The 26,953-nt window shown below is 36.6% G+C and overlaps 1 protein-coding gene across 1 annotated transcript in view; it reads right to left on the reverse strand.

Moving 5' to 3' along the window:
* The window catches only part of JMY (junction mediating and regulatory protein, p53 cofactor), a 66,887-nt gene that overhangs the window by 22,480 nt on the left and 17,454 nt on the right, over window positions 1–26,953 (reverse strand). Inside the window, exons 2-6 of the mRNA XM_036404033.1 lie at window positions 26,490–26,663; window positions 11,242–11,392; window positions 9,260–9,429; window positions 3,704–3,869; window positions 207–394 (exon numbers count right to left, since the gene is read on the reverse strand). Coding sequence (XP_036259926.1) covers window positions 207–394; window positions 3,704–3,869; window positions 9,260–9,429; window positions 11,242–11,392; window positions 26,490–26,663 — 849 coding nt within the window. The remainder of the gene's footprint in view (window positions 1–206; window positions 395–3,703; window positions 3,870–9,259; window positions 9,430–11,241; window positions 11,393–26,489; window positions 26,664–26,953) is intronic.

A 26,953-nucleotide genomic window follows, 5' to 3' on the forward strand; every position in this document is an offset into this window, starting at 1 on the left:
TACAGCTACAAGAAAGGTAAACAGAATCTTAAATGTATCAATATAATAATACATGCTATTTTATTTGTATTCTGTAAAACAACTTTTAGCAAACAATGAACGTAATCCACAAGAATTCTGGAAAATTTCTATCTGCAAGGAAACCTTTTGAAGTTTTACTGAATTTGCTAATTATGTCAAAAAAAAAAAAGGCAATTAAACAGTACCTTTTTATTTCTGAGGTAGGCTTTCTTGGCTGAAATACGTCCACGCCTTGCTTCCAGCTGGCGGATTTTTTGTTGCAACTTTTGCAGCTCCTCTTTTTGCAAGTGTACAGATGTTGCCATATCCTCTTTTTCAAGCATGGCTTCCATACTTTCGTAAGTGTCATAATACACCACTTCATCTCTCTTCTCTGTTTTAAAGATGTCAGCAATAAAAAAAAAAAAATCAACTCAATGGTTTGCATTTGATTAACATTTTGTTTTCCTCAACAACCCTCCCACTGACTTGCAAGATAGGATGCAGAAGAATGCCACAGCCCTTTCAGAGGACTACTACCAAAAATCAATAGGTCAGAGGAAAAGCATTACACAGCAAGGCACTGTGCAGCTTTAAGGTCTTTATGAGGAACAGAAATTAATACCAGTGAAGCTCAGCCTGCTATTCAGGCAAGCTTGGAGTATTAAAACACAAATGCAATTTTAAACGTACAGCTATAATGTGTAGCCTAATTTGAACACAATGCCCATGCAAGTCTTTGGGTTTCACAAGGGACCCAAGGTGTGTAGCAATTTTCTCTGGTCTTCACCATGAAGTTCAGGATAGACAAGACAATCTGAAGTTCTTGGTATGAGATTCTTCTGTTACAACCAACTCGTAATTTCATGTAAGGAACTCAGATAACAGGACACCAAAAATCCTCTCACAGGTTTTTGATGTCCCAGTCACTGCTCCTGGGACGGAGGGCAACTTCAAGGCAATCCTTCAAAGCACTATAGGCCTGAAAAGGAGGTAATTACTAATCGTTTTATCAACACTCATGATTTTTAGCTTCCTGAGTGCAGCATTTGGAGTAACACTGAGCTCATCTTTAAATGCTGCCTTCTCATCTCTTGCCAAGAAGGAATGTGTGGTGATTATAAATCCTTCAAGATGTTGGGATGAAGAAGCAGTGAAGACCTCTTGTTCTTATTCCACTGGCATACAAAGTAGGATATATTTGTCATACAGCAAGAAGAAAATGCATTACTGCTGTCTGAAACAGGCAGATGCAGCTGGCATGTCTGTCAAGTGTCTATTCCACAGCAACATCAAACTTTCTTTTTTCAACTTTTTCAACTACTTTCAGAAGGACTGTAATTTCTCCTACTTCAGCTACTTGATTATTTGGGGATAGGAACAGGATTTTCCTCAGTATATACTCCATTTTAAAAGCTGTTGTCATGAAGTTGTCACTTCATGTAATTTGTGTGTACAGTCTCTGCTGCAACGAGAATTCCGACTGCCATGCTGATTTCAGCTCAGCAGAAGCCATGGCAGGACCAGACAATAAAGCACAGCAAGATATTCACCTTAAAAGAAATGCTAATAAAATACACTAAACAGTCCCTTTACTTCAGCACTCAGTTTAAAAAATAAAAACCCTGTAAAGCTTCACCAATATGTAACTGTCAAGTCACTGGAACTCCCTTTGAGATACCACTGAGTAAGAAGACGACTCATGGCTGGCAATTATATTTCACCACGCAGTTATAAAATGGGAGAATTTACACCTGAATTTTGCTTTACAAGACATTAATGCAAAGTTAAAACCAGAAATACAGAAGTTCACTCATCGTAAAACCATTTTGACAAGAATGTACTCACACTTCATACGAATAAGATAAATTGTAAATTCCACCTAATAAAGTCATGCTTTTTCAATTTCAATGCAGGTATTTGCTTAATGACTAGTGCTGCTCATAATATGACAACCTATTATCATTCAATCCTTTCAGATCCTTTGCTGAATTTGCAAAAATGTTCTTCTAGGTCACAGCCAACTGCAGTCAATTCAAACCATGCTCTCAAAACATTAGTTGAAAATTCTCTGAATTATCTCTGCAGAACCACTACAGTCAGAGACTAGAGAGAAGCAACAGCATCTCCTCGGCTTACACACATGAATTTCAAATCATACAGATGTGCAAAATCAAAGTCTCGTACTTTACTATCAGCACACTTCAAAAAAAGAAAGTTTTAACAGACCGTGCTTTTCTTTTGACATCATAGGAAACAACACATATTAAAAGACCACTAAATGTTTTAGATGCTTGAATTCAGATTTGGTATTGAATAGTCTGAAACATATGTAGTCACTTGCACATCACATTATTTTTCACATTAATTGTTCTATCCACCCAAGGAAAGCCTGAGAAGGTAATTTCATGTGTTGAACAATTCCCAGACATTTAGGAACTGTATTTTCATCTTCTGTCCTATGGGATAGTTTTGGATTTATTATTAAACAACATCTTACAAATTTAAAATAGCAAAGGAAGCCAGAATGGTGAACTGTTTTGTTGCCATGAGGGAAGGAAAAGGGTGATGGTTTAGGTGTCTGAGGGTTGTATTTTGGATTAGGTGGTGGGTTGAGGTCTTTTCTGAGATTTCTGGAGAAAACATGAATGACAAATTATATTGCCCTGTGACATTTTTACAGCTTAGTCTCTGACAGCCCAGACGTTTTACTATCACTACACCAAAGACAAAGGATTTTGATACACGTCTTCTCTATTTCCTGTTCACGGGATTTCTTTCAGTTCAGAAGTGAGCAGACATCTTCAGTACCAAAACTACATGTCTGATTTCCCAGTCCAAAATCTATCTACCTCAAAAGCACTAACTAATTCTCTACCCAGTCAAAGCTGCCACATTTCTGTAACTCATTTACAAAGTTTCCAAGCCTTATGTTCCAAGCATACAGTTATAGTTGTTTCCATCAGAAGCCATAAAGGTGGAGATTAATGTTACAGTGAGACAAATCTGTGATACCTTTGTTTTCTCCTTTTCCAGTGGCAACTCAAAATACAATCCAGCTTCAAACTTCTCTTAGAAGAATTTTCTATCCATAGCAAAATTTTTTATTCAACCCCTACACTCTAAAAACAAAGCTTGCTTAAATACAAACATTAAAGATAAAAAGGTCTAAAGGACAGAACTGGATTGAAAAATGCTGTATTATTTACATGTACTGTTTCCACAGTTTCTAAGTACATGAGATGTAGTAGGATAGTTCTGGAATCATAAGGTTTTCATTGCTGCTCTGAATCTGAGATAACAATATGAACTTCAAGTGTAGAAAAAGGAATCCCATTTGCAGATATAGCTTTTGATAACCAATCACTTTCAAGAAATGAGCAATATCAATGCGTATTGCATATTTTCAGACAAGTCCAGTAATTAAGGCATCTCCTCCTCCCTGATCTTAGTTCTTCAAAACATACATAATTTGCATATCTTTTATGCAAATTTCCAAATATAGGCAATGAGAACCATACCAGAACTTCTTTATGTGTCTGTATATGTCTTATAAACAGGTGTAAATTTTAATTTAACAGTACTTTTGCAGCTCTTCACATGGCAAAGAATCTGTTCTCATTTCATTCCCACAGGCTTCCCTGGATTCCTAGGAAGAAAATTATCTTTCATAGATTTGTATTAATTGAAATAAATGAAGCACCTGACATCAATCTTCTGATGCTTTCAAGCTGTGCTGTCAGTAGCAGCTCTTCACATTTCAAGATCTCGAACTGCACTTCATATAACTGAAGCTGTAGATCATAGTAATCAGCTTCTAAGTGGTCCAAATGGGCTAATGCTTCCGTACCACCTTTCAGGCTCTGCATCTAAATAAAAAGAGAAAACAACAAACAAACAAAAACCATACAACTCCAGGATAATTATGAGAACAAAACCACAGATTTTATTATTACATCTGGATACTGTCCAGTACAGTATATGCAACATGTTAAAATTGAACACATCAAGTCCCTAAGATATGTCCTGATCAGACACACACTTTAAGATGCCTTTAATAACTGACTTTTTTTCTACATGGCAATGAAATAAATCCATTGAATTACATTTTGCAACTGCAATTTGCAAATTTTCAATTTGCATTGAATTACACTTTGTAACTGTCAAGTCATACAGTGCATAGTGTGAAACATTCCTCACACTTTTTTACTCTACCACTTGATTCTCTGAAGGTACATAATTAATTTAGAATTCTCCTATCTTGAATCCCAAGTCTAGAAGTAGACATCTAGAAAGCTACAGTTTAAACCTATAAAAGGAGAAATGTGAAAGGAGGAAACCTGTAAAAGGAGGAAAAAATGTGAAAGGATGTGCAAACAGGGATAAATACATGCACTGATCATCCTGTAATGACAATTTAGTTGTTCTGTTCTTTCTGGAGTCCTTCACAGAATAACTACACAGATTAAAATATTTACATATATTTCAGTTCTCATTTGTATTATATGTTTGAATAGAAAAGTAACACACAACCAAAGTGAACTGCAACCATTCTCTTTCATTCAGTCAAACAAGATTTATCTGCTCAATACAGTCAGCTATTCAGATCTTATTTAAACAAATACCAGCATGTAAGGGAATCTTATGAGCTGAGGCTGGAGGGAATTCACACACTTCTACAACCTGCAAGCAGAAGAGTTAGGGCCACATCCAAATTTTTTACCTGCTCAAATAATGTATATATGATAGTTTCTCTCAGATACTGTATGAAAGTAATGGTAAATTTTAATAGAGATTTGTGATCTGTCTACCTCATTATTCAGAAGAAATGTCCAGTTTCATATTATAGACAGTCAGTCATTAAAAACGGATGTCTACCAAGCAAAAATACCCAACCTATTTAGCGATACATTTAATAAAATATTTGCTAGCATGTTCTGTACATTATGGTGTTATCTTAAAGTTGTAAAACTGAGTCTGTAACAAACAGCTACAAATGGGCTCCTTGAGTATTTAAATATGACTGTAGTAAACTAGAAAGGTATCTGTACTGAATTAAACCAATAGCCCATTTTAGTCAATATCCTGTTTTGGGAAAATGTTGCAAAAATCCAGGACAGTGAAACAAAACAGGCAGTGCAGTGATATCTTCCCAAAAGGATTCACCAGCCTCCAGCATAACCTGTAGCACAACTTAAACCACACTGCTGCCTCTTATATGAAACAGACTTACTAGACTTAATTAATACATTTGTCCTATCCCTTTTGTTTTTTTTTTAGCATGTAAGCTTTTAGCACCTGCACCATTATCCATTGACAGGGATTTCACAGCTCAAATTAACACAAATAGTTCTGTGTACTACACTTAATTCCATATAAGACTGCTAGACAGAAGATCAGCTAATCAATTCTTGCAACTTCTAATTTAAGTTTCTTCTGCTACGTTTTGTACTTCTGTATGCATTTTTGTATATGAACTATTAGTCTGAAAATTCCAGTAAGTCCTTAAGTGAACACAGAAACCTTACAATCATTAATGTATCATGCATATGCTAGAGTCCTCTGCTACACAAAAATATCTTGTTATGCCATTTTATTACTTTGCATCCATATTAGGTTACTAATTTGACCAGAACAGTAAATGATATAGTGATTGCATAATTGGAGTGAACTACAGGGTACTTTTCAAGACAAAAGGACTGATTCTCTTGAACTCTCCAGTTTTCCATATAAGATGGATAATGTTTATTGTTCAGGCATGATATTAGCATTTTTCAAGGAATTTGACATTTTTCAAGGATTTCCTCACTGTAAAAAGGCAAAAATTTGGTGGGTTTGGGGGTAAGGAAAGTCATTGTGGGAAATGTCTGTTTCTTTTTAAATTAAGGTAGTGTCAAATGTGGCCACACCTAAGAACTTCCCTTTTTCCATGAACTGTGAAAATTACTCAAACCTTCATAATTTTTTTCTTAAAAACAGATGTTCCAAAATTTAAATACTCCATGCATATAAAAACTGAATAAAGACATCAAGACACACACAGATCATCTCCAAAAGTATCAGCTCACCAAGTTATAGCAGCTGAGTACTTCATTCAGTTGCACTAGTGTCTGCCTGATAAAGGACCTTAGCATCTGACAACTGTACCTTTGCCCTACAAAGAGCATACACTACAGATGCTGTTAGTTACCTGCTCTGTTTTAGGGGTACCCCGCCACTTTATTCAGCTTTCAGGTGCAAAAGAAATGGGAAATTAGTACTGCTGTACGATTCATGGGCAGATATCCTAGCTACATAACAGCTCCCCATGTAAAACTAAAACAAAGACCTTGAATTTCAACAATTTATGTAAAATTTCATGTAGGATACTCATGATGTGTGATAATTCAAAACAGTATAATCACTTTTGGACATATTTCAGTATATGCTGTTAAAAATTTCTCTTCTTAATTGAGAGCAATTCTTATGAGTTTTTACCTAATCTGTACTACTAATTTTCTGCATCCTTGGTAGCTCTCAGGCTGAACAACATTGTGAAAGAAACACAAAGAAATTTAACATGGGAACAGTAGGGGAAGCATTCTGCAGTTGTGCTGGTTTTGGCTGGACTAGAGATAATTTTCTTCTCAGTGTCTGTTTTAGTGCTGTGTTTTGGGTTTGTGCTGAACACAGGGTTGATAATACAGAGATGTTTTTGTTATTGCTGAGTAGGGCTTGCTCAGAGCCAAGGCCTTATATGCTTTTTGTATGGTCACTCTAGCAGGAAAGATGGAAGTGCATTGGAGGTTGGGAAGAGACACAACCAGAACAGGTGACCCCAGCTGACCAAAGGGATATTCCAGACCATGTGACATCACGCTCAGTATATAAAGTAGGGGGAAGAAAGAGGAAGGGAGGAAAATTTGGAGTTAGTGGAGTTTCATATTTCCAAGTCAGTTACCTGTGATGGGGCCCTGAACTCCTGGAGGTGGCTGAACACTTTTCTGCCCATGGGAAGACATGAATCCTCATTTTGCTTTGCTCTGCTCATATATTTGGCTTTGGCTTTCCCTATTAAACTGTATTTATCTCAATGAGTTTTCTAGCTTTCAAGCCTTCTGATCCCACTTGTGAGGGAGCAAGTGAGCAGCCACATGGCTCTTGGTTGCTGGCTGGGGTTAAAACACCACAGTGGTGGAACAAAAAACTTAAACTGGGGAGATCCAAGTTCAATTTCCTGTAATGTCACAACTTTCTGCACTAATGAAATAAAATAATTTAATCTCTACAGTATTTGTTGTTGCCTTTATACCAATCAGAGAGTGGTTGCATTCACTGAATCATAGAGCAGCTTGGGTTGAAAGGAATTTCAAATTTCATCAAGTTCTAATCCCTCTACCACAGCCAGGGACACCTTTTACTAGACCAGGTTGCTCAGAGCTCCATCCAACCTGGCCTTGAACACTTCTCAGGATGTTGATCCTCAATGTCTCTGGTCAACTTGTTCCAGTCTTGCTCCTTCAAAGTTCAAAGAATTTCTTCCAAAAATATTTCATCCACCTTCAGTTTAAAGCTATTTCCCCTTCTCTTACTGCAATATGCCCTTGCAAAAAATTTATTTTCCAAGACTGTATGTTCAAAAATCCATAGACATCCTGTTGAACACAAACACTTTCCTCAAGTGAAGTCATATCATGTCTTTGTTCTGAATTGTCATTTTTCTCAGCTAAAATCCAGATGTATTAATTTCTTGAGCATTTTAGTCTCTTCAAACAAATATTCTGTTTTTATCTTCTAGAATATAGTAGTTAAATGATTTGCCAGGAGGTATTTCAGTTGTACAAACATTATCTTTATAAGACTGCCACCATTCTTTGCAAAGATGGGATTCCCAGTCAAGTTTCTCACATTCAACTCTTTATACTTAAACCTTTTACATTCTCAGAACACATGATGTGTATCCGAGCAGAATCTGGTTAGTGCTATCTCCCTTTCACTATACTCAGACCCAGAGCTCTCTATACCTTGTAATACACCATCCCAAAGCACCATGGCCATTAAATACTCCTTATTTCTCTGTCCCCAAAAGCCCCAAACTCATAGCTCACTTTCATCCTGATGTATACTACAAGGAATCCTTCCTTTTCCTGTGCAGCCCCTAACACTTGCGCATATCAAACCAAACACTCACTCATTTACCAGACTGAGATCTCATTCAACAAAAATGCACAAGTCTCAACAGGGAAAAAAATAAAATGTGCCACAAAAAGAAGATGCACGGTTACTCTAAGTGAAAATATTCAATATATTTCCAATTAGTTGTGCTGGATTGTCTCATCAACTCTTGACTAAGGATGACAACAGCTTGATAAACTCAGGTTTTCAGACAACTCTTGGATTTCCAAATCTAAAGAGCACTAAATGCAGCAAACCTATTTTTGTGTTCTGGGTCTTGCATGTACTCTCTCTTCCCTGCAGATCAAGCTGTCTTCTACAGAAGCTCCCTAAATAGACACATAGTCTATCAGCCTTACAAACCTACCAGCCTTTGCAGTGCTAAAGTTGTGAGCTCTCTGGATAACCTTTTCATAACAGCACCATCAGTTTAGTCAAATTTTGCTGAAACATTGAAAAGTTTGAAAAGTTCTCCTAAAACAATCATCTAATTGCTAGAACACACATTAACATTAGTATGACAGAAAGTTCTTTACATCAAACATCCATATGCTAGCAAAGTTTAAAAGAGAATTTGAAACACTGTTACTTTTGAGATGTCATAAAGTCCAATAAATGTGGATTTTTTTCCTGCTAAGGCATTTAAGCACAGTTTCATGCATGAACTCTTTCCTCAGGAAAACCGTGACTAGCACAGCCCCCTCTGGAAGATTACCTGGTAATTAAGGTAAGCAGAGGAAGAGTGCAACACAACCATCCAGCTACCCATATATTTACTAGTGGTCAGACACCTTCCATCTGGAATGTCAGAGCTATTCTGAAAAAGTGGTCATGCCTCAGAGCTAAACTGCAGAGATTACACAGCAGCCAATTTCTGTCCTATCCTTTATCTTCACTTTACTCATCCCAGTTGATGGCTGTAAACATTAACAGCAAAAACTGTCTTTCTGGTTGACTAACCAGGAAAAGGTGAGCAGAAAACATATGTAAGTGGCACAAAACTCACCACACCTACATTGTCTAACATTGTCTAACCTACATAATTTGGCTAACATTGCTTCTTTCTGTGCGCTTTAATTTTCTACTTGCTGGCATGAAAACTTACCTCCTCTTTCAGCGCATGCTTCTTCTGCTCCAAACAGATTTCTTTAGCACGCATCAACTGCAAAGTCTCCTTAGAAACCGCATACTGAAGCTTTTCCATACGTTCCACTGCTGCTGCCCATGCTGCCTTACCAAATTTTTTCTGGTCTGCTCGCATTCGATCATACACAGCTACAGAAAGGAAAAAAAGAGGCAGGCATCTTACTAGTCTACTCTTCAAACACTAGTGATCCTGCTGCAAAGAAAATGCACACATTTGTACTTAATAAAAATCTCATTAATACAACTATTTGGTCTTGAACTGGATCCCAAATTTTCCCCACTTCTGTAACCACCAATTATTGACTACTAAAGTCTCCAGCTTACCTTAATAAGATTTATAGTATAGTCATAAATTAAAGTAAATCTGAAGAGTGAAAAAAATACTACTTAAAACAAAGATTTCAGCTTAACTTCAAGTGCAATTCTGTAAGAACACTGCATGACATTAAAACAACATCTATCTTTTAACTCAAAATGCAGAAGTCCCTTGCCTGATCCAGATTTACTATTCTTGGGCCCCAGATAACATCTAGGCGGACACATACAAGATTTTCACCACTGTTAATATACAGATCATGTGACACTGTACTTAGCATTGCAAAGCAAAAGCCACAAAAGTAAGGGAATCAAAGGGGTGGCATTAAGTCACCACATGCTATTACATGCTGTTCTTAGGTAATAAGAAGCACCTTTATGTTTTCATGTGTTTTTCCTCTGCCGTCTGTTAACATTTGGGTATGTAAGACTACTCTGCAATCAGCACGAGACCAAGAAAAACCCCAAACACAAAAACCATGTAAGTAACCTGTATCTTAAAGATCTACACTGTAATCAGCCTTCAGGCATGTCATTTTCCACTGGTTTTGCCCCAAATCCTGACTGCTGTACATAAAAAATCATGTGAACAAAACCAACAAGTAAATATTTACAAATATGCATTATCAACTAGTAGTGTATCTTATTGGCTGCCTATGTCATACTAGAAAAGGAGCAAAACTGATTAGTACATTTAGAATTTCCTCTAATTAAATTTATTCCAACATGCTTTAACCTATTAAGTCATCCAGTCAGAGTAAGGTGAAATTTCACATTAACTTGGGTGGTCACTGAACAGAGTAAATTTGCAGTGCCTGCATCTCTTGAGTCAGATGTAACAGTCATGTACAGAGATGACAAGAGACCTACCAGTCAAAAAAGGATTTCTCCTGTGGAACTTGCACAATCACTATCACCAAGGCAAAGAAAGAAACAGGGACCTGCAGTTAGGCAGGGGAGGACACCAGGACAAACTTTGTCAGTGAACTAGAAAAAGGTCTGTTTGCCCTATTAAACTGGTTATTTAAGTTAAAATGGTACAAGGATGAGAGCACGGGTGTACGTATCAAGTCATCTGACCTCGCTCTACTGTACCACTTTTTAGTGAAACCATCACATTCTTCAAACACAAAAAAGCCAAGGCTATATCCATGAAGGCTTCTGAACAACAGAGCAGCTTTCATTGAGTAGTTAAAGTGAGGTTAATGCTTAGTTATGAAAAAAATTACTGAAAGGCAAGGAAGACTAGAAAAGGAAATCAACTGAAAGACAATTAGCATTTACTATGAGGGTCTGCCATATCCAATACAGAAAACAGAATCCACCAGGGACTCTATGCTCCTAAATCCTTTGCAAATACAGAATACCACTAATACAATTACATTGAGAAAGTGGCTGTAAAGCTTCTACCTAAAATTTCTATTCTGTTCACTGCTGCTGATGTTCTGAAAAGGTTTACAAGTGAAAGATTCAAATAGACACAGAAGAAAAAACAAATAGGAATGATTACTGCATTTTTCTCATGAAGAATTGATGAAAAAAATAACTCACGGTACAAGGTAGACATAGTAAACATTAAATAATTTAACTTTTTATGTGATGGATAGGATGACAGGAAATAATTACCTTTTTGTGTTTTAGCTGTTATTTCAAAATATTTAACTGTAAGATCTTGAATAGAAAGCACAGCCATGTGAGCTTTTTTCTGCCAATCAGCATCTTCTTTTTGCAGACTCTCAATTCTTCTGGGGCCCAGGTAGTCATTCTCTATTGAGATCTGAAAATAAATCAGTCCATAATTAAAAATACAATTAATTGCAGCTATTCTGCCAACAGCAAACAGTTTCAGGGCTACAAAAAGAAAGAAAATGCAACCAAACGGAGATAAAACCACCACCCACAGTTTCTAGTCAACAGTAAAAAACTCTTTGGAAGCACTCCCTCCTCTTGAAAAAGTACATCCATCTTTCATAATTATTGTTCTTATTGGGCACATAAAACCCACATATATAAGCTTGATTTGTCAGCATCTTTTTATTATGTATCTTATTACCTGCAGATTACATGCTTCATGCTTCATCCAGGCTTTCTTCCAGCCTGGACTATTTCATTCTGAACTAAATAAATGCTCTTTGATCAGAATGAAGCTGGCAACCATGGCTGTCCTGGGGTAGTGCTAAGTAAGGATCAACATTTTAGAAGTTTTCTTTGTTATAGATGACTTAAAGTATATTTTCCTAGCGCCTGGGAGCTCAAACATCCTTTCATTGCCAAGATGGAAGGCAATTTTATTCTGAGGTTCCAGCTATCTGAAGCCAATAAAAGACCTGGAGTTTGTGTTACAATTAATAAATACATAGCTTTCTCTCCCAAACCTGAGAATTTCTACACACCACTCACACTACAACAACAGACTACATATCTTGTATCTTAATTAAAAATTTAAGCCTGCTCATGCAATACCAAAGTATTAATTATTAATATTTTTCATATCTATCAGTCAAGAAGACAGCTTAATAGTACAGGCAAAACTGAACAAAAGCAAAAGTGCTCATAACTTTGTATATCCCTGAATATTTCAGCCTGAAGTTCTAGTGCCTCAAGTATCAATCTTGATTTCACAGAGCTTCAATTTGGTCTAAATAGCCATTCCACTCAAATTGCAAGTGAAAGGTTTTTAAGTGACTGTTCAGGACCTACTTCTGCATACCCACTTGTCTCTGTCTCTCAGACGGATGATTTTCACAAGTAAAACAAAATAGATTCCTTCTAAATACTTGTTCATTTCTTGAAAAACACTTAGACATTAATAAGGTATTTGAATCTACTTCTTTTTTTTTCCCAAACTCTTAGAAAGGTAACAGATGAAGCATAATGTGGACAAGTGGTAAGTGAGTAACACTTACTAGATACATGATAACATGTCATTCTATGGAGCAGGTATGCATCATGTTACAGGTTTCCAAATAAATATTGAATCGTAACATACATACATACATATATATATATATATATATATATATATATATATATATATATACACACACATATATATATACACATATATATATAAACACACACATATATCAGTGAATTACTCACTGGTGAAATTAATGCTTTCTATTTACACAGAACTCTGAAACAGCTAATTCATTTGTGAAGCTGGATAAAAAGCAACACAGTTAAAAGTCATCCCTTCCTGCTCCTTGGTAGAGATGAGGTAACTTGACACTGAATAGACAAAGGATCACTGATAATGTGAGTAATGCTCTTATTAGGCAGGAGTTCTAGGAGAATAAGCCTCAAAGTAACATTTTTTCATAAAGTTTTGTCTGCCAAATATTATTCACACATGGTGCAAGCTAAAGAGTTTTATGATTGCATAATATAATTGTATCTTTGTTCCCTATAGCAAGTATTTACAAATAACAAAAAAGGGAAGCATCTTTTCATTATCCACAATCCCAAGTATGTCATCCATATATCATAATTGGCATTAAAGGTACTCATAAAGCAACACAGAGAAAACCCAAGAAGTCGTAGCTGCATGAAGAAGAACTGATCAACAACTTGCCTTTAGGTTGCAGGAACAGTGTCATGCTTAAGAGAAGTGTGAAAGGAGCCCCAGAAAGATAAAATGGATAGAAACTTAACTAATGTTACTTGATCTGCCTTCATGCTTGCCCACACCTACACATCTAGCCAGACAGTCAAACTCTTAGAACATGGTTCTTAAATATCTTGCAGTAGAATCAAAAAAAAACCAAAGGTATAGCCAATGTTCATGTTTGGACTTTGCATTCTGCAGCTTGGATAAGGGACACACAGACAGAGTGTTAACTTTCTGGCTCTGATGACACGAAATAATGGAGGATGGATGTACTGGTTTTGGCTAGATTAATATTCTTCGTATTAGCTAGTATGGGCTCTGTTTTGGAATTGTGCTGCAAACAGTCTTAGTTATACAGGGATATTTTAGCTATTGCTAGCAGTGCTGACACAGAGCCAAAGCCTTTTCTGCTTTTCATCCCCACTCCACTAGTGAGGAGACTGGGAGTTCCTCCCAGTAGGAAAGGGAAACAGGTGGGAAACCTGACCCCAGCTGACCAACAGAGACATTCTATACAATAGAGTACTGTGCACAGCAATAAAGCTGAGGGAAGTAGGTCATGTTCAGAGGGATGGGTGTTTGTCTTTCTAAGTCACTGTTTGTTACCCTGCACTCTTGGAGATAGCTGAACATTTGCCTGCCCATAAGAATCAGTGAATGAATTCCCTGTTTTGCTTTTTTCACGTGCATAGTTTTTGCTTTGCATATTGAACTGTCTTTATCTCAACTCATGAGTCTTCTCAGTTCTACTCTTCCTATTCTCTTCCCACCACCACTGAGCTAGAGTGAACTCCTCCAGCCGTGTGGGGTTTAGTTGATGGTCACAGTTCAACTATGACAAAGAATGAGGCTCTCACTATTACAAAGGCAGCATTCAATCTAAAGGTGAAGACAGAATCTAAGTACGAGTGGAGAACTGTCTTTGACAGGTGAAATATCCCACATGCCTTCTTAATAAAGTTGAATGGCTAGAAGCTGAGGATGAACCTTAAACTGAAAAGCTTGTTCCCTTCACTTCTGAAGCTGTTGGACCAGACTACCACAGCCACAACCTCTCCACAGCTATGACAGCCTGAGAGAACTGAGTTCAAGGTGACAAATTCCAAATGAGAAAGTTCAAGAACAAGCTGCCAGGCTGGAGTAACAATTCTCAGTCACAAAGATCTTTGTTACTCTTCAGATACATGAAAGACAGGATCTAATTTTGGGAAAAGTAGACTTGTCAAAAGGTGACTCCAGAACAGTATACAAATAATAGAGTCTGCACTGCCTCCTTGAAGACAGCTCCCACCTGTGTTTCTATTAGGTCAATGACTTTCTGAGTGGCAGCAAACTTCAGGAGTCCCTTTGGTGCCTCAGATCTAGCTGGCTACTGCTCCCTGCTTCTCACTTCAGGCTTGTGATGTTCCTGCCCAAGCTTGCTTTGCTGGGTTTGCCTGACACACACGCCCAGTGGCCTTCTGAGAGCCACTCCATTGACCTGAAGGTGATCCAATGCTCCCTGTGGGAAAACCAATCTCTTCCCATCCAGCCACTTCATTCCACCTGATTCAATTTTGCCATCAAAAAGTAAAAATGAAAATCAGTTATTAAAAAGAAACAATAAAAAAAAAAAAGCCCGCAGTATAAAAGAAAATACTGATTGCAACCTTTCCAAAGGTAATTACAGTCATTCCTTATAATCAAAACCAAATAACTATAACAAACTAGAAAATAGAGGGCATACAAAAAGACACTTTTAGCCATGGACCTGGCACACTTTGGGAAAACATATTAAAAAAAGATAGCCATATTATGAGTGCATAACCTGACAGCACCAACAACTTAGAAGAATTACCAGTTCTCAAGTGCAACCTAGCTAGAGAATTACTGTAATCTACTGGCCATTAATTAAACTTATGCTTGTCATCCTGGGCAGGACACAGAATCTCCAGAGAAAAACAGAGATGAAGAACTGAGACATGGGGGTGAAAAATATATGATCCCCCTTGCCAAACAGGGGTCTGGGCATTATATCTCAGTCCAACAAAATGTCACTAGAGAAAAATCTATACAAATATATACTACATCATAATATTCAATTTAAAAAATATAACTTTGGTACATTTATATACAAGATAGAAATTACCCATAGCATATGTTATCACAGGAAATAGAAAGAAAGCCCATGGGGGGAAAGAGATAGCTTAAATGAAGACTACAGCTGTAATAGGGGGAAAAGTTGAGAAGTAAAGATAAGGAACATGCCTCTGGAGTTTGAAGCTTATGAAATGGCAAGTTTTCTACCCACCTGCAAACACCTCCAGGACAGAAGTGACCACTCCCTCATTTTGTCCTAGCTAAGACTTTAAAAAGGAAAAGGGAGTAGCCATGGACTATTAAACATCAACATGAACAGGCTTGTGAATTTGAAGACTTTGTTTTCTATATTCTCTTCAATAATTAATCACCTTGATGTAAGACAACTCTCATTATGGAATTATAGGAAGCTCTAACATGCTTCTGCATTCCATTATTGTTTGCAATATATGCATAACCTGTTTATGCTTTATTTTGCTCACCTTTATGATGCAAGCATCTTCAGTTTTTATAGCTCATAAAAGAGCATATGTCATTTTAGTGACTAAACAAATAATTTTTAAATTACTATTATCCATGTTAAATATGACTAAAAGAAGGCAAAGAATAACTCAAAAGTGCTGTCACCTAATGACATTTCTTGTAAATTTGTGTATCTACTTCTGATTTAATTATATTTTCAGTTAAAAATTAAGAAAGTCTAATGTAGTTGAAGTTTCTTCCTAACCTAAAAGGCTTTGCAGTTACCTAACATTTTTTCAAAGTGAGCTTTTGGCCTGGAATTGCTCATTTCGACTCAAAAGTTTTGGAGAAAGCCTGGTCTACAGAAAAATCACTAATCTCACAACTAGATGAGAAGCCAAATCTACAGTTTCTCTTCTACTCATCACTTTACCAATAAAACAATCCAGCTATTCTTCCTTTAAAAATCCTATATTCTCCTTGAGAGGAATCCAAGCTTCAGAGTAAAATTTGCTATGATTTTTTTCCCCGATGCTGAAGCTTGCTTTTGTAGACTTTCATGTTTTACAAGTTTTACTTCAAATGATGCTTTGAAGCTAAGAAAATTATGATAGCTTTCACAAAAGTAGTTGTCACAAAAGACAGAAGAAGGGATAGAAACAGCAGAAGCCATTAACTTCAACACATCGCACAAACACCTATTTTCATCAGCTATTGCTTCAGACTAATGGAACATAAAAGAATGCATCTCAACACTGTATTGGTATGTTTCGGAAGGAGAACAAATGAATTCTTCAGAGAAAACAAACTGAAAGGAGGCTCCTAAACTAGCCCATAAGCAAATGAGGATGGATCAACAGAGGCAATGCTGTACTGGAAATATCCTTCTCTAGAACAGTTGGAAAATTACGGTGAAGTTATGAAGAGACCAAAGTAAGCTTATTCAAAGAAAATATAAGCAACAGGCCTGAAACGGTGGGATACACATATAATATACATCTACTAAGTGAAGGTCTTTAATACTTTTTATGTTTTTTTCTGGACAATGGACAAGATTGACAGAAGTAAGACTTGGCCCAGGCCATGTAATAACTTAGGCAGGTATATGTCACATCTCTCCAGCTCCCTTTCTTATTCTTCTCCTGGATGGACTTGTAAGAGGCAGAAAAGGAGAAAAATGTGACATGTAACAGCAGGTCAGTTAGTCATAAGAACAAAAAAAAAGTAAGCTGAGTGAGTAGTGCAGATGACAGTGGCAAAACACAAAATGGAAATGGCTTTATACATGAAAGCATGTTTCAGATCAAAGGCTCAGCTATCTGCCTTCTCCAAGAGGTCAAACAAGTAAGTCCAACCACTGCCTGCTAGACATAGCAGCCAGAAAACATGCATTTCAGCATCTAGTCAGAGACTTCTCAAAGTTAGTCCTACTAACTTTTGTTGTTGTTGTTGTTTTTAATTTAACTGTGCTCCCAGCTGTTAACACAAACCCAACACTATTTCCCCAAATAAGTTATAATTCTGTACATACAGCTCTAAATATATTAGGTGAAAACATTCTGCTTTGAAAAGGGCTTCACAGTTTTACCCTAAGGAATATGGACATGGACTTCAGTATTAATACATAAAAACCCATTTAGTTTGCATGGTCTAGATTCCTCAAAATATCTGGCACCTGGGACTAAAATACAAACTGCACGAGTTTTGATTATCTTAAAACACAGGAGAACAACATATACAATTCAGTCAAGACTGTAAAGGAAGCAACAAACCAAAAGGTTACAAGATGTTAGGACATACAGAAAGAAGACTGAATAGTAATGTCATACTACTGTGAAGTGCAGTGGTGAATGTTTTTTCCAGAATGATGGAGAATGCTGAAAAACTAAAAAGTAGTCAGAAGAGAAAAATCATAGAAGATGTAGGTTAGGGCAAGCATAAGAGGAAAGACTGGGTTTATTTAACTGGTATTTTTTCCCAAGACACACAAGCATTTATGTTAAGAGGTACAGTGTTAAAAACACTAAGCTACAGTATTTTATACTGGAAATTGACAGAATTAAAGCTAAACAGTGTACCCAGCATTACACCTTCCTTACTCATTCATCTGTATAGCATAAAACCTTTCCACATACGTTTCAGCTTCACTGACTGAGACCTAGACTAAAAGAGAGTTCACCTTCAAAAAGAAGGATTTTTCAGAAAATCTACTTTTAAGAAGACATATTCTTCTAGTTATTTGAAAATGCTATTTAAGCCAAGTTAATTCAAAGGCAAGTGGGCTTGAATGTTTCCAGACAGTTTTCAGTTTCTGTTTGTGCATGAAAATAACTGGATGGATTTTTAAATCTTCAGTTAAAAAAAAATTAATATATGCAATAGAAGAAATGTTAAGTGCATATATACATATGTCAAGAGTTTATAAAAATATGGTTGACAATTTTTATATACAGATATACTGAAAAAAGAGAAAGAGCGAGAAAAGTATTAGCCAGAAAAAATCAGATTAAAGACATATAAATAGCCATGAACATAGATACTGAAAATAACTGTAACAACTAGCAAATAAAGTCTTTTAAGTTTCAGTATGAGGTTAGAAAATATGATGAAAGCTTTTTACAGAAAGGGTTTTTTTTAAGTACTGAAAAAGCACTACTGAAAAGAAGTACTAAAAAGTACTAGATTTCAAATAATTAAGATATTTAGGTAAAAAATCTTTTTGTAAACTCTCAGCAAATTTTTCAACCTCTGAAGGCCTTTGGTCCCTCTCCTTGACCTCCACAGTTTGAATAACATTGCATCAAAGTCTCCTCCTTTTCCCTCTTTCCCTATCTCCAACACTGAAAAAAAACCCAAAAAACAACAACACACATTTCTAGGGTTCACCCTCCTTGACTCTAATCCTCAGGGACACATAATTTAGAATTTTCTGCATGTTCACCAGCCTTTCCAAGTTCCATCAAGATGCCTTTTTGAACGGATACACTGATTCTGCATTTTTCTGCACTATTCCCTCCATTATTAACACCTGAGAAAAAAAAATTAAGACAAGGTACAGATACATTGCTAACTCCCAAATTCTTTTACAAGCCTGCTAAACTGATGGTTAATCTGAATCATTAATAGCCACTAATGATTCTCCTTTTGAACACACATATATTTGGTGTCCACAGTTCAACTGTGGAAATGATTGCCACAGAGCAATAATTTTCTTAGTAAGATGTACTAAGAATGTGTTTCTGCCTTATTTGTAGGTTGTTTTAAAGCACCACAGGTTCATTGAGGTACCCCTATTTTCTATACTTTCTACCCCTTAACACTCACGATTTATATATCTTTCTGATCTTTGATAAATCACATGCCTTCCAAACTAAGGCAATCCAAATCCAATCTGGTCTAGCCCTGAGGATGCTTAATAGGAAAACACCATTACGCTCCATACTGTCATTATTCTGATACTGTGGTGTGTTTTTGAGAGGAAGAAACTAAAACTCTGGCATTCAAGATGCAAATATACCATGAATGTACACCAAAGTATGATGTTTTCTACTTGGTGCTTGGCACAAGCACCATTTTGCTGCATTTGGCAGCAAACTCAAGATAAATCTTATACATTTTTCCTCAAGAGTAGTAGTTAGTTAATTAGGTGTACATAAACACACATATCTGCATTTGGAGGTTGTCATCAACCTTCTGCACATGCATTAATTTTTAAAAGTTAATGCACATGCATTAATTTTTACTTATTGAAATTTCACCTACCATTTTATTATCCAAACCAGCTTTTTGTACTGCGACTTTTAAAAAAACTAAACAATAAACCTTTCAGCATTCTAACATAATCAAATTTTTCTACAAGTCTTATTAACCACTTTTATAGCTGAATACCTAGAGCAGTCTTGTACTCTACTCATTTTGCAGACAAGCAGATTTAACCAATCAGACACCCACCACAGTTTTGTAGTCAGCTACCTCTTACCAGGACCTAAGTTTCATTAAATGATTTAGGGTACCAGCCTGCTTTCTATCAGATTGCCTCTTTGGAACAGGTTTCTTTTTGAGACAGTCCATAAGGTCCTGACTTTAAATCAGCAAAATATTCTGTTCTGAGTTCATATAATAGTCTAGAGGATTTATAGTCCAGACTGTAAACAGAGACTGACATACAATCCTCTTGAATCAAACTATAAAGACAATTAGCATAATTCACCGTATTGCAGCATATTCTCAAACAAGCAAGCAGTAATTTCCCTGACGTTTCTGACCATTTTGCATAAACTTAGATTTCTTCTCCAGTCTACAGGTTTTTCAAAAGCTATGTTTATTTAAGTATTATTCCTAATAATGCGAGGACATGCATTCAGCTGCAAATAGATTTTTTAAAAAGTTAAAAATCCTTTGATGTTTTACAGTTTCTCCAAAATATCTTTATGTGATTAGAGACTTTTAAAACAAAATATTCTGTAAGTACTTTTAAAAGTAATTCCCTCAGTTTTGCCAGCTGTTCTCATCTCTAAATTTCTTTTCCCTTGAACTTGTTTCATACTTCATTAAACTATTTTTAAACCAAAATTTTACATATTCAATACAATGTAATTTATTTCTAAGTACTTAATTTTGCATAAATCAAAGTTAAATTAGTTATAAAGTTCACTACTGCAATTCACCACAATATATTAAACAAGGAATTCAAACATAGTTTGAGCTAGAGTTGTATTTTTAATATACCAGAATCTGCATAAGTGAGCTTGAGAGGGAAGCAAACTTTCAGACAGACTAATAAAACATTTCAAAATTTTTAAAAGCAGGATGTTATGAATCATCAACATATATGCAGCTCTTATCTCAAGCCTCCAGTGAGAGACTTCAATATTAATGTATCTGAAGTCATTAAAATCTCTTCACATTCATGTGAACTAACATGCAAGTAAAAATCATTAACACATAAGCAATGAAGCTACGAGTATGTTTAATATATTTAACATACAGTAAGTTTTCAATGTGCTCATTTCCTGGAGATGAGCTGAGATGTAATGGTGGCTCTAAGCTTTCACCCATAATGAGATATTATCAGTTTCCAGTTAAGCAAAACCAGCTCAACTCAGACCTTCAATAACGCATGTTTTGAAGTTTTGCTGGCATCTACATGTAGGTTGTGAAGCAATTTGTTACATTTTATCTTTAGTCCAATATCAAGGACATACAAAAAACCCTCAAGCATGAAAAGAGAAGGCCTCCCACTGATTTCACTTGGCGCTTGAACAAACCCAGTGCCTATTCATCACTACTGAAATACTGTCCACAACTACAAGGCCATAAAAATTCTAAGTAGCAAGGTAGTTTCTTTGACTGCATGAAGACTGGTGAACACAGACACACAGACAAAAAAGCCTTCGAGGTTTAGCCCATGAAGTAATTTTTTAAAATAAATTTTTTGTCTTTTCTAATTTACCAGATTTGGTATCCTGTATCAAAGAAACCTTCATGTCTTAGTCTTACGGGACTTAAAGCTTGATTACAGTAACCTGGCTAGTAGTTCTACAGCCAACTATTAACCACAAGCTCATCGCTCCCTTACATACTTTCTGAAGAACACAGTGCTATATATGGAGGATCTCACAAAGTTTAGATTTAACTTTCTGAAATCAAAGGCACCAGAACAGAGGTACCTACTCTGATTTTTCCAAATTTCAGAAACACTTAGCATTTTTATTTCCAGATATTGATGACTACTTGTGGTGGTTTGACAGGAAATGTGTTTTTTGGGATGCTGTGTTTTGGGCCAATGGATATTCTTTAATATTGGCATTTAACCTGGCCATTGGGACATGGACACGCCTCTGAGAACACGGGGTTAAAAGCAGAGCTCTCCCCTGGGAGGGTTCTTTTGGGTTTCCAGCGGAAAGAGTTCAGGTCTCTCCCCCGGCCCAGCTGCTGGCTGGGCAGGGGGAGGGGAAAAGCCATGTGGCCGGGAGAGGTAGGCCTGAGCCCCGGGGTGGAAGGGTGGAAGAGAGGAAGAGAGAGAGAGACCGGGAGCCATCAGGCAGCCCCCCCTGAGAGACACAGAGAGAGAGAGAGAGAGAGAGAGAGAGAGAGAGAGAGAGAGAGAGAGAGAGAGAGAGAGAGAGAGAGAGATAGAGAGAGAGAGAGACGCTGCCTGGGACTGTAACCTTGAGACTTGATAAACAAGGGCCTGCGCCGGCAGCACGGCTGGGACGGAGAAGAGGGGGGGGGTTCAGCCGGCCGCTTGTAGGAGCTTTTAACCCCTTTTTGGAAAATGAGAACTTTACAGAACATTGACCTTTCCTAGAAGATAGAGTGGAAGATGAGGAAAGAAATGGGCCAGTGTGAGAGAGGTCTGGGCGAGTGAGAGATAGTAGAAGAATAGAGAAGAATCCTAGTGGGAAGAGATGATGGAGTAGCTTTTGCTGGACTCTTTTTGTATAGCCATGGACAGAACCATGTTCCTTGTGATACAGAGACTGCATCTAGGGGGAGGCAATGGCCACAGAACCAAGAGGGTTCAGTGTTGGTGCCCCTCGGCCCCAGGGGGTGAAAATATGGGGGGGACAGGTGTCCCAAAGGAGAGATTGTGGGGACAGGTGTCCCAAAGGAGAGATGGACAGACCCATGTTCCTTGTGATACAGAGACTGCTCAGTGTTGATGCCCCTCGGCCCCAGGGGGTGAAAAAATATGGGGGGGACAGGTGTCCCAAAGGAGAGATTGTGGGGACAGGTGTCCCAAAGGAGAGACTGTGCCTTTTTTGGATCGGGACAGAGCATCCTTAAAAGACAACCCTAGAAGCAGCTCTGGTCCGTGTTCAGTGGTGAGAGCACTGGACATGAAAAGGAAGAAGTCACAATGGCAGATGTACTCCGGGCAGTGCCACGAGTGACACAGAAACACACGAGGCTTCGACTGTGTTTCCAGGGGAAGCCCATGGCACAAGAAGGACTCCTCTCCTCTTGATGAACTGAGGATTGATTGTCTAAAAGGTGGTGCTGGACCGAGAGTTGGTGATTTGAAGAATAAATGTATTGTGTTGGAAATTTGGTGGGGGGAGGAGGAAATGTATTTGTGAGGTTTTCATTTTCCCTGTGTGTGTGTTCCTTTTTATCTGTAGTTGTAGAGTAGTTAATAAAGTTCTGGTTCTTTTTCCCTAAGTAGGAGCCTGCTTTGCTTATTCCTGGTCACATCTCACAGCAGAAACCAGGGAGAAGGTATCTTCATGGGGGCACTGGCATTGTGCCAGTGTCAAACCATGACACTACTACCTCCAACGTTTCTGCTATGGCAATGTGTGTTCTGCACACACAAAAAATAAGCATTTTTTCACAGGGAAATTATTTATTTTGATTAAGGAAAAATTTGTGGGCATAAATGTGAAACATTTTTAGAATCAAAAATTTAACACCCTTTCTTAGTTGCCAAGTAGTCTGATTGTTAGCAAAAAGAGTATCTTAAATTCCATTTAAAATTCAATATCAATGTTAGATTAATCTATGAACATTGTTTATCCTGTGGTTTTATGTTCACAGTTGCCTAACCAGTTCTTGGAAGAATATACAGAGAGCCCAAAACATGTAAAACAGCATTTGAGTATCAAGCTTCACTTGCCTGGTGCCTATATAATACACAACGAAATCAGAAAGAAAAGGTGAAATCAGAAGGGCCAGTAATGCATAAAGTGAAATTACCATGCTAGAACTCACTGCTTGAATGTCTTTACCTATTATTACAACTAAACCAGCAACAGTCTGTAATTAAATCAGAAAATGCCTATACAAATCCAGCCCAGCTTTTATGCATATAAAAAAATATAATACTGTCTTCAATTCCTTTATTATGCCTTCTCCAGCATTCAGTGAGCATATGGACTGTTCGGTTGGCTTATAAATACAACTTTTCACATTTACCTTACAAAATACAGTCATACGAAACACTGAGTATGTCTAGTAAGTGAATCTTTATTTTAATCTTGAAATGAGTTCAGACTTGCCTCTTTGATAGGCATTTCTCAATTTGATAATACCATTCATTACAAGTTGGCTTTTATTTCTGTGTCCCTCATAAAGGCCTTGGGGCAAGCAAGGTCGTTCCCATATCATACATACAAAGATTTAAGTCCAAAACACAGCTGTGCTTGTAATGCTCAGCTCTTGCAAGAATGCATGGTATCTGGTAAGCATCTTGACATGCGTGGAGGGAAGTCCCCATGGATTTGAGCAGCGCTTACATATAAAGAGCATTTGTATAAACAAAACCAGGTTTCTGATGCTGGAAGCCCAAAAAAAGACAAGCATATCACTTACTGAACACATTGTTCTAGGGTCCAATGACTAGCCCGTAATTAAGCAGAAATGCCATTAGAAGTTACTTTTCCACAGTGACATTTCATCTCATAATAACCCAGCTTTTTTTCCTTTCATGATCTTATACCTTTTTCATCCTGCTTTTCAAATCCAGAAAGATTTAATTACTTCACAGCTTTGACTCTTCACACACCTACATGTTCCATCCTTTACACTAAATGAAGCAAAATACACCTGAAAAATGAGTGTACGATCAAAATATAAAATGAAACAAGATTCTATCATGTCTATAATGGGCAGCAGTAATCTACATTTCCAAGCTTCCACATGGTTTCTAACCTTGTTATGAACTTTTATTCTGAGTTGGTTTTGTTTGTTGTTTGGTTTGGTTTGTTGTTTGGTGGGCTTTTTCCTCAAAGAAGGAATCTGGGTACAATACAGATGTCCCTCTCTAGTAAGCTTCCACTGAAGACAGAACTTTGTTTTTGTTTTTCCCTTGCCTCCTATAGGCTTGTCTCTTCCTTAAAATTTCACAGGAACAGCAGAAATTTAACACCGTATGACATATATTCCAATTTTTATGTCCTGCTCCAAAATCAGAAAACACTCTTCCCAAAGATTACAGGTGATGTAATTAACTTCCTTCTAAATTCACTGCGAAAACTGACAAAATTAAGCTGATTAAAAAACTTAAAACCTTCCAAATTCTTAAAAAACCAAACCAAACAAAAACAACTTCCTACAAATCAGAAACAGATACCTAATACAGAAGAGGTCTGAAACATTAAAGCCTGCCAGAAAAACATATGCAGCCAGTTAATACAAACCATTTCATGCACAAGTTCTATTTATAAAACATTTCTTCAACCCTAGCTACTCAGTATAATATATGTTTTGTCATCATAGATACAAGTACTGCTTTCTCTCAGACGATGAAAGGAAAAACAAGACATGGCATCTCTCTCTACTGCATGATACAGACAACCAAGTTTTTTAACTCAAAAATTGCCAAGTTAGGAAGAGAAAACAATGTACCTTAGAAGAAATTATGTATTGACTAAAATAATCAACCACAGAACACACCTCTGAAGTTTATCAACATTAATCTTTCAGGAAGAATATTAAATAATGCATTTTAAAACCGGAATTCAAGAGATTACTGAGGTTTAAAAAAACCAAAACAGAGCAAAACACAACATAACTCTTAATATGTATATCTACTCATTGTAATATTTACTTTTCTTATTTGACAAAAGAACAAACAAATAATCTTTTTCTCTACTATAAATTCCAATAAAATGGGAATTATTTCACCATGCTTTGAAGAAAGCATATTAATAAATGAAGTGTTTATAGGCTTCAACTGTATCATACGTCTGAAAAAAATACTCATGCCAATTCTCTGTGCAGTAACATCATTCAAGAGAAGAAAAAGCACTTTTAGTTAAAACACCATCATGTTATAAAATGAGTTCTTTTAAGATTGCTGATTTTTCTGAGAAATTATTTTAGGCTCACAACAATATGTCAAAATAAAACTAGTACATCATAAATCCTTTTGCCTCCCTCATTCTTTCTCAAAACCAGAGAGGAACACTATTTTTAAGCTGAAAACAATAAAAAATTGACTGAACAAGGTAAAAAAAAAAAACTGAACAAGGTATCAAGCTGAGATAAAATTACATTTACAATACAGATAAAATGAAATAAAATTTTAGCTTAGAATCAGAAGGCAGTAGTCTTAATAATCTGCATAGGAACTAATAGTTTTACCAAAAGTACATCCAAGATGCAATAAAGATAACATTTGTTAGTTCTGGCTAAGCATTCAAGATTAGAATTACTTTCAAATATAACAAACATACTCATTCCAGAACAAATTTACCAAAACGCAGTATTCTTCAGATGGCTTTTTTAGCTCTTAGGAAAATATACTTTCAAGTGTTACAACAAATTATGTATTTTAATTTATGTTCCATGAGTTTAAGTCTTTTGCAACATCAGAAAAAAAGCTACTGACTTTTCACAGTTCACCAGATTACACAGAAAATTACTTTTCATTTTAGTTTCCTGAAATAATCTTCTAGAATATACAATAGCATAAATACTGCACATCTCTTTGTATTTTATATATTACTCAATATTCCCAACCATAAAATTTTAAGTTTGACCTATTTAATTCAGCCATGCATTTGAAGGGTAAGACAGCAAGATAAACAGGTGGTGTTTAGCTACATATGTCAGACGTTCGCACTCATCAAAAACACTCATCTTAGTGAAGAGCCCAGAAAAACAGGGTCAGCATCGAGTGGGAAAATATCACTCCATAAACTGCATAACAGAACTAGTAAACAGGAACTAAAAAGCAGAACTTCCCAAATAATAAGTATCTCAGTTGCTTTTACCCTACCTTTATCTGCTGTCTTCTAAGCATCGCAAGTTCCCTCATATCTCGGAATGGTTGCAGTAAGTACTGGTAGAGCTCTGTGGTGGCTTCTGCAAGATTACTGTAGGCTTCATCTTCCATTTGGTACAGTTCAAGGAGCTCTACCATACTTTCTGTATTCTTATGTTTTTCCAGAAGCTGCAGAAAAAGTACAAGTTTTAATGAAAATATCAGAACATTGCTGATAAAAGTGAAAGCAATTAAAAAAACTTTTTTTAGCCTATCCTTTTGTATCATCTTCCCCTTCCCACAAAATCACCAGACAAATAAACAAAACAATCTTAGTCCCCAAAACACATCTTCAATTCAGCCAATTAAGTATGAGCACATCTCTAATAACCTTAACTGCGCAACACTCAGACTGATTTTTTAATTTCCAAAGATTTCTGGAAGGTAATGAATATGACCACAAAGAAAACAGAAAAAGC

This window comes from Molothrus ater, chromosome Z (assembly GCF_012460135.2).
Source record: "Molothrus ater isolate BHLD 08-10-18 breed brown headed cowbird chromosome Z, BPBGC_Mater_1.1, whole genome shotgun sequence".
NCBI lineage: Eukaryota > Metazoa > Chordata > Aves > Passeriformes > Icteridae > Molothrus > Molothrus ater.